Genomic DNA, 14,958 nt, shown 5'->3' on the forward strand with positions numbered 1-14,958 from the left:
ACATCCTCACATTCTCCCCCCACCCCCACTGCATAGTTTCCTGTTTGTGACAAAGTCTGCCTAGTGGTCACTAGTGGACTCTCTCGATCCTCTTGCCCCAAAGAGAGGAGTCACAGGTATTCACAACCTTGCCTGGCTCTTTGTGTAATTTATAACTACTTTACTTACTCTGGATTCTGATTATAGGGGGTAGCATTGTTGTTTTTTGTTTGTTTTGGGCTTTTGGGGCTTTTTGATCTGGTTTTTGTTTTTTGTTGTTGTCTAAGATACTACAGATTGATCATTTTTCACAAGAGTTTTCAGTGAGCTACAGTCCCAACTCAGCTCCCAGCCTTTTAAAATGTATTTTGAAGAGGCACACTAATTGCTCAGGCCAACTCTGAGACTGCAGTTCCCTGTCTGAGTCTCGTGGAATGATTGAGATTATAGACATGGACTACCACACCCATATCACTGTGTATTTTCTAGCTGCCAACAGACACAAATTGCCACATTACCTCCAGAAGATTTCAATGTGAACAAATGGATAAAATAGCTTGACAGAAATAGATTCTTAAATACTTACATGGGCAATGTCTCCTTTTGTGCCTATGACCCGATCCTGAGAGTGCTTACTGAACTCAACATAGTGATCTTCTGTGAAGGAATGCCTACAGACAACAAAATTATTGAGGTAACAGATTGTCTGGATCACCTGAAAATTCAGGTAATTTTCAACCTCTTGTAAACCACACTTACCCAGAGATTCTTGGTTTCTGAAGAACAATTCATATACATAAATTAAAAAGAAAAGTCCCTCTATCAGTCAATCTACCAGAGTAGATCCCAAATAATGGGAATTTACTGATTAGAGAAATGGCTAGTATAGGGCATGTGCTTTTGAAATATCCCAGAAAGCAATACAACTGTCGTGTGAACATAATAAAAATGTCCATTTGGGGTTGGCAAACAGCCCACTGTATAGTAGGAATATAAAAAAAGCATAAGAGAGGCTGGGCGGTGGTGGCACACACCTGTAATCCCAGCACTTGAGAGGCAGGCGGTTTTCTGAGTTAGAGGCCAGCCTGGTCTACAGAATGAGTTCCAGGAAAGCCAGGGCAACACAAAAAAACCCTGTCTCAAAAAAACACCAAAATAAAAAAAAAAAAAAGAAAGAAAGAAAGAAAAAAAAAAGCATTAAGAGAATTTGTGAACTAAGACAAATTCTTATCAAATGTGGATCTCAAGTGAGAAAGTAACAGTTAACAATATTCCTCTTTCCCCCAGACAGCTTATAATTTAAAATAGGATGAAAGGAAATAAAGGGTAAATAAGACACAAAATACAAGATACAATGTTATAATAAATAAATACATACTTCATATCAAATACTGATTTCATCCCCCAAAGTGCAGACAAAGGCTGGCTCCAAGTGGCAGATGTCAGAAGTAAAGATCCATCCTATAAGACAGAGGAGTTAAAATTACTAGGATTTTAATTACATGTGCCTATAGGGGACTAGAAAAATCTATTTATCACTAGGGGCCTAAAGCTGGTTCTTTTTTTATAGTTTATTTATTGTGCATGTATGTATGATGTGCAGGTATGGGGATGTGTGTCATGCATGTAGAAGTCAGAAGGTAACTTTGCAGTTAGTTTCTCCTTCTATCTTTACATGGGTTCCAAGGAATGAGCTGAGGCAGTCAATCAGGATTTGCACAGTAAGCACCTTTCCCCAGTAACCCACCTTGATGGTTTGGGCTTTTTTGCTTTTGTTTTTGTTTTTTTTTTCCTTTTTTCTTTTGTTGAAATAGATTCTTTGTACTCACATTGGCAGAGAACTTACTCTGTAACCCAAATTGGCTTTGAACTCACAATTATCCTTCCTTGCTGGGCAGTGGTGGCCCACGCCTGTAATCCCAGCACTTGGGAGGCAGAGGCAGGCAGATTTCTGAGTTCGAGGCCAGCCTGGTTTACAGAGTGAATTCCAGGACAGCCACAGCTATACAGAGAAACACAGTCTCGAAATGCCCCACCCCCAAAAAAATCATCCTTGACCAACTCATCTAAAATAAAGTCTAATAAATGGTAAGACTCCTTTAACTCTAGCTCCCTTTGTTAATCCATCTCAAAATGAGAGCAGCCAGGGAAGGAACCCTCACCCTCGAGGGTTCAAGATGTGTAATGGCTGAGTTGTGACAGTTATAGCTGGCCTCTTCCTGTCCACTGAATACATTGTAGAGCTTCAGCTGCCCTGTACAGGTGCCAAGCATCAGGAACCGCTCCCGAGCCGAGAATGCACAACAGGTGAAGCCACTTTCATCTTCGTTAGCTTCCCGGAATACAGAAATAGGACGAAATCTAAACAAGGGATGGGGGTGGGGGAAGAGCATAAGTCAGAATAAAGAATGTCCAGGATCTCTGAAACACACAAATTTTGCTAGATGGTATAAGAGAAGAGTATTATGTTTCAAAATGTGAAGCCTTTCAAATAAAAAGTGTATTCTAAAGCATTACAGTGACATTCAATAATTTAAATTTTCAAAGAAAAAAAAAAAAGACTTGTAGAAAGTGTATAGATCCATGATCTGTATCTATGATTTATAAAGAATCAGACAGAGGGCAACACAGCTGGCACAAAAGGCAAGTTTGAAAAATGGCTGGAAACAATGAGTTGTTTTAAAAGAACCTACTGGTTGTGACAACAGCAAAGAGATCTAACTGCCGAGAATCTACAGAAACCCATAACTGACTGATTAGTTCACATCGGACATAAAGAACACTCAGTTAACACTTCAAACCAGCAAATGACTTTAACTAATCACTCAGTGATGATACTGACCAAACACTGGTTTAAATAAAAGAATCATCCCAAGGAATTTGGGGAACCTCTCCTTACCTGCTAAAGATAAGGTGCCTATCAAAGCATCCGCCATCCACCCCTCCATATTTTGGAAATGATGCCCTGCGGTTTAGCCTTGAGGTAAAGTTTATTGGCGCTTGCCGCCTCTGTTTTGGCTCAGGACACTGATGAGGAGTAAAGAGGGAAAAAGGAGGACAGGTGGCAACGGGGTTCTTGCATCGAGCATGCTGCTCTCTGAGATACTCTGTGATGATACTGTCCAGCGTAGGTGGGGAAGGAAGATGTCTATCCAATTGTTTTTTTATGGCAGGGCTCTGGCTGTATGCACCATGGTCCGATTTCTGCCGCAACACTCGAATTTTCCTGCCATTGCACGGTGATGGCCTCTCTCTGATAAAACTGATCCTACCAATCAAAGGGGAGTTGCCTGCATATGATGGGCCAGGCAAAGCCAATGAACCCTGGGGGGGACGTGGTGGAGGATGAGCGGGAGGAGCAGAAGGGGCAGAAGCACCCACAGCAGCATGGCTGCCGAGTCGACTTGCAATGCCATTGGCAATCCGAGGGGTCCGGGGAAGAGAGACAGGGGAAGCAGCAGCAGCCACTGGGGTGAAGGCAGAAGAATGCGAGGCAGCAGTCATAGGCAGGTCAGCCTCCCTTGTCAACACAGTTGCTGTCTCTCCAAGCCCTTTAGAAATGAGATGGTTCCGTATCAACAAGAGCAGCTCTTTCTCAGGGAAGGAGATCCTCGACTGAGCAACAACATCTGCTTTCTGCAGTCGTGCGAGAGATACATCAGTGCCAATGAGAAGAGGCTTTCCTGATACACGCTCAATGAGCTCAGCGGCGTATTTGCAGAACTTGACATGGTCACTCCGCTTATCCTGTAGCACAGGCTCCTTCATCAGCTGCTGAATCTGGCAGCTACTAAAAAGGGGAAGTTTACTGATGATCTGTCGAACAGTGCTACTTCGAGAGAGGCCTACAAGGGCCTTACAGGCCAGGGCCCGGATCTGGTCTGCATCTGTAATGGGCATCTTGATGGACAGTAGGGACAGAAGCACCTTGATGCCATTGTTGGACTGGACCACATTCCACATTTTGGCCAGAGTATGCTCACTGCTCTTCAGGGTCTGAGAAAGCTTTCTCCGAGGAGTTCCAGAAATAAATTTCCCAATACTGGATATTCGGTTATCTGGACCACATACACAGTTGATGATAATTTGAAGTGCTGACTTCTGAATTTCAGCATCATGGATAAAGAACTCACCCTCAGCCACGCCCAAAATAATGCTGATACCTACAACATAGGAAAAATATTATTCCTCATAAAACTAATAGCTAGAAGACCGACCCATGTCAGCATATTACAGAAACAGTTTATATTCATCTTTATTGTGCGCTATTAACAACAGTCAAGTTATGGGATCAGTATAAGCTTCCATCAACAGACAAGTAGACAAAGAAAATAAGGCATTATGCACAATGGAATCTTACTCAGCAATAAAAAAAAGAATGAGATTATGTTACTTTACAAGAAAATAGATAGGGCTGGCAAAATGGCTTATTAAGTAAAAAAGCTCTTGGCATCAAGCCTAAGAACTGCTGCCATTTGTGGACAGAACTCACTCCAGTAAGTTACCCTCTTATCTCCATACATATGCCATGGCATGCATGAACACACACCATACAAATAATAAAATGTAAATATGGAAAAAAATATAGGCTCAGCAGTTAAGAGCACTGACAGCTCTTCCAAAGGTACTGAGTTCAAATCCCAGCAACCACTTAGTGGCTCACATCCATCAATAATGAGATCTGATGCCTTATTCTGGGGAAGAGAAAAATGGTGACCTTTTTTTCTATTTTATTGGTTGGCTTTTTGTTTTGTCTTTTGAGCCAGTCTCTATCTTCACAGCCCTGGCTGTCCTAGAACTCACTCTGTAGACCAGGCTGGCCTCCAACTCAGAGATCTACCTGCCTCTGCCTCCCAAGTACTGGGATTAAAGGGTTTCGCTACCATGCATGGCAAAGGAAGAGTCTTAAAAAGGGAAAAGATGAGGATGATGGGAGGAAGACAAACAAAAAAAGTGAAGTATCCTGTTCTATATACAGAATCTAAGTTTAAATCCTTGTGTAGAAGAAGGGCAAGAGGATTGGGGGGGGGGGGGCATGGAAGGTCCATGTGAGCAAGGTACAATTATTCTAGAGTTTTAAGGGCCAAGGAGATGGCTCTGAGGGTAAAAAGTCTTGCTGTGTAACTTACACGACCTGAGTTTGATAACCTGAGCCCATGTTTAAAACAAACAAACAAACAAAAAACCCTGGATGTTGTACAGCACTTCCACAGGAAGACAAAGATGGGCAAACAGGGTGGTTCAAAGTTCACAGAATCCACAGCAACAAGATAAAAGGAAAGAGCTAACATCCAAAAAATGTCTTCTGGTCTCTACATGTACTTCATCTACAGGAACGCACACATGCATGCACGCACGCACGCACGCACGCACGCACGCACGCACTACATTTTTTAAACAAAAGCTAACAGCTGCTGGGGGTAGTGGTACATGCCTTTCAGAGGGAAGGGCAGGTGGATCTCTATGAATTCGAGGCCAACCTGATCTAAAGAGGAAGTTCAAGGGCACTCAGGGCTACACAGAGAAACTCTGTTTAAAAAGAAAAATAATAATAATAAAAAAATTAATGGCTGCCCCCAGTGTTGACATAACTTCATAATTTGAAATTCTATTCATTTTGCTCTATTTAAGGAAGAAAGGAAAAATGAAAGGAAGGAAAAAAGTGGAAAGATAGCCAAGCATGATGGTATACACCAATGAGTTCAGCACTCATTGGGTGGAGGTAGGCCATCCTCAGCTACGTACTGAGTTAAAGACTAGCCTGGGATACATGAAACCCTGTCTCAACACACACTATCCAAAAACCAACCAACCAAAAAAAAAAAAAAAGTATTATTCTGTAGTCTTATTCTGCTACATTTTCTGTACCTTAATAGTACAATATCTCATACACACTTTAGTACACAGAGGGGTTATGGGAAGTGTGAAAGTCAAAGATTGTGTGCATATTTCCTAGAGGAAAGAGACAAAAGCATTTGTAATATTAAAACCTTCATGGAAAAGCAAAAGGCCCTCCTCAGCTTATCAACTAGCTCAGCTCTAGGAAACTTACCCACTATCTAAAACTAAGAAGGTGCTTGAGCCTTAGGCACTTTCAATCTCATGCATGCTTTCTCCGCTGCTGTTTCTGAGATAGTCCTCAGTCGGGTTACCAAGCTCTGGTCTTTCATTCTTTTCCCAACTTAGTAATTATCATAAAGGTAGGTTCTAGGAAATGCACAAACACTAGTACAGAAATATATGAACCACTTAGAAAGCCAAAGTTTATTAGTATGACTCTCTTTGTATGAACTGTACAGGGCCAATTACAGCATGCCCTCCTCTAGAGCCTTCTATTCCAGTGGTTGGTTCTTAACTTTCCTAATGCTGCAACTCTTTAATAGAGTTATACAGTTGTGTAACCCCCAATCATAAAATAATCTTCATTGCTATTTTATAACTTTGATAGTTATGAATGAATCTTAATGTAAATATCTGATGAGCATGATATCTGATATGTGACCCAGGAAAGATCTTTCAATCTCAAAGAGGTTACAACCCACAGGGTGAGAACCACTGTCCTAACATCCTGAAATTAGGTTACAAACGTGACCATACGAACGAAAGCAAATCTATCACACTAAGGACAGTGGCAAGGGACTGCTGACAGCTAAGTTTGTAAATTATCTGCCTGACCATCATAAGACCAAAGTTTGATCCCTAAAATTAACCAGAAAGAAAGAGAGCAAGATCAAGAGAGACAGAGACAGGCAGACACACAGGTGTGCGCACACGCACACGCACACCGGCACACACACACACACTGTCCATCCATGCATGGTGATGCATGCTGTATTCTAGCAGATTTTGTAAGTTCCAGGTATCATAAAGAAAAATGGTTGATGCCTGAGGAATGACACCTCATGTTGTCCTCTGGCCTTCACACACATGCATATACCTGTATATTCACAAAAAAAAAAAAAAAAAGACAAGGTAACAAGGGCCAACGTACCTACAGTGGAGACAGTAGACCCAGCCTCATCTAGTACATCCACTGACTCTGCCAACTGGAGCTGGATTTTTGGCACCACAGTGAGAATAGCAAGGACATCCAAAGCAAAACGTACAGTGTCATTCCTAAACAGGAAGAAGAATTGGTCAACGGGAAACAATACAATAACAAAAATAAATAAATAAATTATAAAAAAACAAACATACAACAGGTTGAAACCACCATTTGAAAACAGTTCTATTTTGTAAATATTTAAAACTATGAGAATATACTGGATACTCAAATCAGGCAATGGTGCAACACACCTTTGATCCTAGCACTTGGGAGGCAATGGCAGAGGTAGGAGGATCTCTGCAAATGTCACCAGCCTGGTCTACAGAATGAGTTACAGACAGCCAGGGCGACACAAGAAACCCAAAAAATAATAAATAAATAAATGAATAAATAATCTGGAGATAATGAAATGATGGCAATTCCATTTAGTTATTAGTGTATGTGTCCCAGTGTGTACAGTCAAAGACAAGTTTCAGGATTTGATTTTCTCCTTATTTCTTTTCTCACTGAACCATCATTTGCCCAAAACAGTAATTTTTCTTTTTCTTTTAAATAATTTTTAAAAGATTTATTTTATGTATATGAATATCAGAAGAGGGCATCAATTCCATTACAGATGGTTATGAGCCACCATGTGGCTGCTGGGAATTGAACTCAGGACCTCTGGAAGAACAGTCAGTGCTCTTAACCACTGAGCCATCTCTCCAGCCTCTTTTTCTTGTTTTTAAACTTACTTAGAGCCAAGCACAGTGAGCTACACTTTAATCCCAGCATTTAGGAGGCAGAGGCAGGTGGATCTCTTGTTACGTTGAGGTCACCCTGGTCTATAGAGTGAGTTCCAGAACCGCCAGGGCTATGTAGAGGGAGACCCTGTCTCTTAACTACAGAGTCATATCTCCAGCCCAAAACCCTGTCTCAAAAAGGAAAATAAAGTAGGAGAAACAATTGTTTATGTATCCCCTACCAAAATCACTTCAAATTTCATTCCTTTCTGGTTTTAGAGTACTTAGTATCTATCAGTTGAGACTCACTAATCTAAACAGTTAAAATCTAAAATATTCCAAAAATCAATTAGGGCAAACTACCCTGTAACTGCTGACAATTATTTTTTTTCACAGGAAAGGTTTCAAAATATACATAAGTGAAAGATAAAATGTAAAACACAAATCTAAAACCAAGTACCAACATTTATAAGGTGGGAACTATCACAATCACTTTACAAGCTCATTTACACATTTACAACATCTAGTAAAGGTGAAAATGAAAATATGCTATAGCCTGCATATATACACATTATACACACCACAGCTTCAAGCACGAATCGTGAATAAACTATAGTACAGTATTTAAAATACAGCATTTTAAACATTAAAGTGAAAAATCAAATTGCAAAAAAAAACTAACATAGCTGGAAATAAGTATTATATACCTATAATTTCATTACTCAGAGGCAAAGCACAAAGATTTATCTAAAGGCTAACCTGGCCTTAATAGGTAGTTCAGAGTCAACTTTATATAATAGGACCCTGTTTCAAAAAAAAATAACAGGTGAAGGCTGGAGAAATGACTCAGTGGCTAAGAGCATTGGCTGCTCTTTCAGAGGACCCAGGTTTGATTTCATGCATACACACAGCATTTGATAATTTCATCTCTAGAGGATCCAATGTCCTTTTCTGGCCTCCATGGACACTGCACAGATGTACACAAACGTAGATGCAAATTAAATATACATACACATAAATAATTACAATGAAGAAAAAAAACAAAAGCTAGATATATACCTCAATAGTAGCATATGCAAGGTCCTGGACTGATCTCCAATATAGTTATACATTTTAATTTCTAGTATAGAAAACACTAATAATTATAACAAAACAAATTTTTTTAGAGTAATGTATACTTTTTTTTTGTTTTGCTTAGTTTTTTTGAAACAGTTTCTCTTTGTAGCCCTGTACATCCCAGAACTTGCTTTGTAGACAAGCCTGGCCTCTAACTTAAGAGATCTGTTTGCCTCTACCTACTAAGCTCTGGGATTAAAGGCATGTGCGCCACCACCTGCCTTAGTACAGCATGGCTTCTAATATGGTAAAGTGTTCTAAGGCCAGGAAGTTTGAGAATGGCCATTCCAAAAGAAAAGAAACCTATTAGGTTTAGTTCTCTGAATTTAACAAACAAGGTATTCTCTCAAACAGCCCACCCTCCTGTTGGGTGGTGACAGGGTGAGAGGACCAAGTTAACCAGAGCCAGGCCGACTTCATGACAGGCTGCAAACTGGCAGTTTGAGAGACTAGGCCTAAATGTTTCCCAGAAACAAGAACTCGAATCCAGGACCCTATGGTCATCAAAGCACAGCCACAGTCAATCAGAGAACACCTTGTTATCTAGCCTGACCCCTAGAGGTAAGGGCACAAACTCCCCCCACCCCGGAATTCCCATAACTAACAATAAAAGTTGGGCCTGTGAACCCAATGGGTATCTTCATTACCAAATGAGGAGACCCTTGCAAGCAGGAAATTCAGCTGAATAAATGTTCTTTGCTTTTGCATACTATTTGAGTCTGGGGTAATAAGAGTTTCTCTATGTAGCCTTGGCTGTCCTGGAACTCCCTGTTGAGGTTTAGTAGTTGCTATGTACTGTAATGCTAAATGTGGCCCCCAAGACCTGACTGCCCTAGAGACCAGAGTCCACAGGTAGACCCAAGTGACCCTATGTAACCTTGCCTGGAAGTTATTTCTGATTGGTAAATAAAGATGCTGACAGCCAAGAACGAAGTAAAAGAGACATAGATGGGCTTTAGGGTTCCCAGGATGGGGTTGGAGAAAGAAGGGGGGAGGGGGGGGAGAGAGACAGAGACAAAGAGACAGACAGAGAGACACAGGAGAGGGAGGGAAGAAGAGAAAAAGAAGAGGAAGAGGAAGAGGAGTATTGCTTGCCACCCTTGGGAGGTGGGGGATTGAAGGCATAAAGTCAACACCAGAGTCTGTGAGTCGGGCAAGTGGCCAAAGCAGGCTAGTTTAATGCAGGAATTGTGAGCCACCTAGAATCTGCAGGCATGGCTAGAGACCATTGCTGCTCGATCAGGTGATGAAGCAAGCCAATGAGAAAGAGACAGTGGACAGCAGGCTACTTGAGAGCCAGTGAGATGCTGGGAGGGTATAGAGGTTTGTCCAGTTCCTGCATTAAACCAGCCTGCTTTGGCCACTTACCTGACTCACAGAGTCTGTGGTGTTGAATCTGCACAGCCTTACATCTGCCCCAAGGATCTTGGTCAGCATGTCAAGCAACAGAGGAGGAGGTGGTGGTGGATGGAAGAGAAAGCTACCATGGATTAGTTGAGTTATAAAATAAAAGGCCATGTGGGTTGGCTAACTGGAGTTAAGAGCAGTCTAAATGAAACATGGCCGGGCAGTGGTGGCGCATTCCTTTAATCCCAGCACTTGGGAGGCAGAGGCAGGTGGATCTGAGTTTGAGGCCAGCCTGGTCTACAGAATGAGTTCCAAGTCAGCCAGGGTTACACAGAGAAACCCTGTCTCCGTAAAGAAAAAAAAAAGAAAAAAGAAACAAGGCAAATTATATAATGGAATTATTGGCTGGAAAATAAGATATAATAGCATAGAGGATAGATATCTGCCCAACACTTGTGCTAATTAAGGCTTATTGTAAATATAAAGGTTGTGTGTGTGTGTTTATTCCTGAAACTAAATGGTTAAAGGCAGAGCAGAAACCACAGATTAGGATTACACACTTCAACAACACACTCTGTAAACCATGGACTAGGATTAAAGGTGTGTGTCACCACACCCAGAGACAGTATTTCATGATCCCTTTTCATTTCCTTCATTGCCTTAAAGGCAGAACCAGGCAAGTCTGAGTTTGAGGCCTTCCTGAGCTCCAGGACAGACCCTGTCTATAAATAAATAAATAAATAAATAAATAAATAAATAAATAAATAAATAAATAAATAAATAAATAAATAAATAAATAAGTCGGTCGGTTATGGACAGACCCTGTCTCTAAATAAATAAATAAATAAATAAATGGGTCAGTTATGGGGGCAGAGGCAGACACATGCTTATGATTCTTAGCATTAGGAGCAAGGAGAATTTCAAATTCAAGAAGAGCCTGGGCCTTTTAAAGGGGGTGGGAGAGTGGAGGGATGAGGGAATGAGGTAGAAATGGATAAGGAAGGGATAAAGGGAAGTGGGGGAAAAAACAAACATCCCACTTCCAAATATTACCCTTACTAATTATGTACCCACCCAAATAAATAGATAAATGGACTAATAGATAAGATAGGGAGGAAGAAGGGAGAGGGAGGGAGGTATAGAAATGTTAAAAACAAGTCACACTTTTGACCAGGCATGATGGCGCAGGCCTGTAATTCCAGCGCTTGGAAGGCAAAGGCAGGCAGATTTCTGAGGCCAGCCTGGTCTACAAAGTGAGTTCCAGAACAGCCAGGGCTATACGGAGAAAACCCTGTCTGTCTGGGGGTGAAGGGGGTGTCACACTTTTGACGCCAGAAAGATAGATAAGCAGATACAGTTAATTGCAACCAATCCAACTGGAACTCTCACTGTGAAAGGAGATAAGCAACACCTGTGATTTGTCTTCTGACCTACACACACACATTCTATAAGTAAAGAATTTTTTTCTTTTGAAAAATCACATTATAACTAGGGATCATAGCCTTATTTGTAACCCTCAAGGGGGCTCGATGAGTTCTAGGCCAATCAGGACTATATAGTGAGATGCTGGCTCAAATATATAACAGCAAAATAAGAGGTTTAGATCGACAGATTAGGCACTAAGAGTACTGGGTTCAAGTCCCAGCGCCCACACAGCATCTCACAGGTCTGACTCTAAATTCTAGGGTATTTGATGATCTTTTCAGCTCAAGAACTTATATATGAGGCATATAAGCTCATACAACTTCATTTAAAAAACAAGTTAAGTAATAAGAAAAATCACTCTCATACTTAATCTACTTCCTTCTCAGAGTCAAATATAAAACTTCAATCAGACAATAGCTTTTCAAGCATGCATGATGCGTTGTGTATTATGTCTTATGAACTCCATGTGAAACCTTTGATCCTACCTTGCATAATAGGTCTTCCAATTGCAGGCGATGGAAATAAGCTGCAGTAAAAGCTGCACACAGGAAAGCTTGAGGAAGACTTCAGCAGGTTCCCAATACAATTGAGCTGGGCCATATTCTATCAAAAACTCCATCATTTCCACAATCTGCTCATGAGTATATGAGCACGCCTATAAGAAGTATACATAATTATGATACATAATTGTATCATCTGCTATTACTCAATGCCTGCCAAAAACTTTTAATAATAGCTTTCAATTTCTACAATTCTTGAGTCAATAAGTCCCTATGTAAAGCACTGCTACATAACAACTTAGTCCTTTATTTCTAACAGCACACATAATAAAAAAATTTATGAAAGGTTAATTTGTGCATATTTATGAAGGTTAAGAGAAAATAGCACCACATAAACAGTATCTCTTCAGCTTGTGATTTTGAAACATGCAGACACTAATCTTGATCCTAAACATATCAAATAAGTTCCAAACTGAGATACGCTAGAGATATGGAAACATCCTTTCCAAAAAGAAATTCTGCACAGTACTTAATCAGTTCTAGTGTGCCAGAGAAGTAATGACTCAAGTGGAAACAAAAAAGATCCCTGAAATGAATTCATCTATTCACTCCACTTTCAATTGTACCGCTCAATTCTATAGAGCAGGTAAAAATATAAAGATGTATGTGTATGTGTGTGTGTGTGTATACGTATACACACACACACACATACTATATCCAACAGACACGACACTTGTCTACATGTGAATCTCAGACCTGTAACTGCTACAAGTAATACTTTTAAGACTGCATGTGGAGTCAGAATGTAAAGTTTTACAGCACCTACCAGGCACATGTGCAGGCCTGGTTTTGATCTCATTCTGTCTGTCTGTCTGTCTGTCTGTCTGTTTCACGTGCGTGCACACGCACACACACACATTGAAGATTAGCTACACGTGTAGTACATGACTTTAATCCTAGCACTTGGGAGGCAGAAGCAGATAGTTCCCTATGAGTTCCAGGCCAGCCACATTTTAAAGACCCTGTGTGGTAGTTATTCTTGGTTGTCAACTTGACTTCTGGAACTAACGAAAACCATATCTCATGGGTACACCTATGAATTTTTTTTTCTTTTTTAATTAAATCACTTGAAGTAGGAAGACCCATTTTTAATCTGGATCTTTTAGGATAGGAAGATACATCATTAATTCAGATCTTTTGAAGTAGTAAAATTCACATTTCATCTGGGCCACACCTCCTGGGCCTATCCTATATATCCTATACCTTCATGTCCTATATAAAGGACATGGAAAAAGGAAACTTCTGCTCTACCTGCTTGCTCCATTCCTTCACTGGCATTACAACTTACTTCTGTTATATACCGAAGACCAGCTGAGGCATCCAGCCTCATGAATTGAACAACTACTGGAGTCTTGGACCTTTTGTTGGTAGATAACACTAACTGGATCATAGCCTATATAAGCCATTCTAATAAATCCCCATAGGGAGGGGGTATAGTTATATGTTTTCACTCTATAAGTTCTATTCTTCTAGAGAACCCAGACCATTGATTTTGGTATCAGAAGTGGTTCTATAGCAAGTATAAGACTGAACTTTTTAAGTATCTGAAACAGGCTTTCCAATTTTAGTTATTGAAGCCCCTCAAAAGTTACTAAAGCATCTCCTAGAAGCTTGGAAAGTATTGAAAGACCCTGGTGTGATGTATTTTACAAACTTAAGGAAGCAAAAGCATTTGATTATCCTGATTTACCAATTGTGAGAGGTAATGGATTTGGTGACTCTATATAAAACTTGAAATGAGTCAGTGGTGGTGCACATCTTTAAGCCCAGCACTCCGGAAGCTAAGGTGAGTCTGGGAGTTCCTGGCCAGCCTGGTCTACCCAGAAAGTTTTAGGACAGCCAGGGCTACACAGAGCAACCCTGTTTCAGGGAAGGAGAAAGGGGAGCACTTTCAGCACTTTCTGAAAAATATAAGGAAAGGAAAATATTACTGCTGCTTGGCTTCTCCCAGCATCTCTAAATAAATTAACAAAGGATAGGACTGAGCTCAGTGATAAAACTAGCCAACTTCCAGCATCTCAGAACACAGTGAAGGACAACAATGACCTCAGTGATAAGACTATGCAGCACCAGAGGGAAATGACAGATTAAAGGATTCGAAGAGTGCCCTGGAAGAGACTCTCTCTCCAGTAGCCAAAGAGCTCAAGTTGTGTAAAACCAAACAAAAGCCCTCATTATTAGACTGGGGCATTTAACTGGTAAAGAATGGGACTGTATAGCTTGGGATGGAGATATGTGGGAAAACTCTACTGAGACTGGGATCTTTGAACCCTCAGATTCTCAAGGTTTATCTAAAACCAAATCCTTCACACAATGGGAAGGCCCAGAAGACAAGCCTATCTATCACTAATCCTATAGGACACAAAATGGTGAGAGGGGCATCAGCCCATCTGTACAGCTCTGTTACCAGCCCTTTCCTTAGGCCAGGCCTTAGGCTTGGAGATACTGCTGCTCAATTAGATGAATTAAATCCAATGGGTTTTACTGGGTCTCAAAGTAGCAGTACCTAATTGCCAAAGGAAAGGTGATCATAGTTATTATAATGGGCAGCACAAAGTAAAGTCCATAATGGCCTGACCTGTTATGGACAGCACAGGCAAAGTGATTTTTATGGTGGCATGACTAATATAGACCTTTAGTACTGGCCAGTCAGTCATGGTGTTTCCAGGCATGAAATAGGTAAGAAACCTACCACATGTTTGATCTATTCAAGTGGAAAACTTCTAAAAAAATTGAGAGAAAGAATATATCAGATTGTGGCAAA

The 14,958-nt window shown here is 40.7% G+C and overlaps 1 protein-coding gene across 3 annotated transcripts in view; it reads right to left on the bottom strand.

Annotated features, from left to right (window-relative positions):
* Positions 1-14,958, bottom strand: part of Dcaf1 (DDB1 and CUL4 associated factor 1) — a 59,546-nt gene that overhangs the window by 18,480 nt on the left and 26,108 nt on the right. For all 3 annotated transcript variants that reach the window (XM_052187393.1, XM_052187391.1, XM_052187392.1), the window contains exons 12-17: positions 12,120-12,289; positions 6,971-7,095; positions 2,879-4,142; positions 2,142-2,340; positions 1,358-1,440; positions 566-650 (exon numbers count right to left, since the gene is read on the bottom strand). In XM_052187393.1, coding sequence (XP_052043353.1) covers positions 566-650; positions 1,358-1,440; positions 2,142-2,340; positions 2,879-4,142; positions 6,971-7,095; positions 12,120-12,289 — 1,926 coding nt within the window. The remainder of the gene's footprint in view (positions 1-565; positions 651-1,357; positions 1,441-2,141; positions 2,341-2,878; positions 4,143-6,970; positions 7,096-12,119; positions 12,290-14,958) is intronic.

This window comes from Apodemus sylvaticus, chromosome 7, assembly GCF_947179515.1.
Source record: "Apodemus sylvaticus chromosome 7, mApoSyl1.1, whole genome shotgun sequence".
Lineage (NCBI taxonomy): Eukaryota > Metazoa > Chordata > Mammalia > Rodentia > Muridae > Apodemus > Apodemus sylvaticus.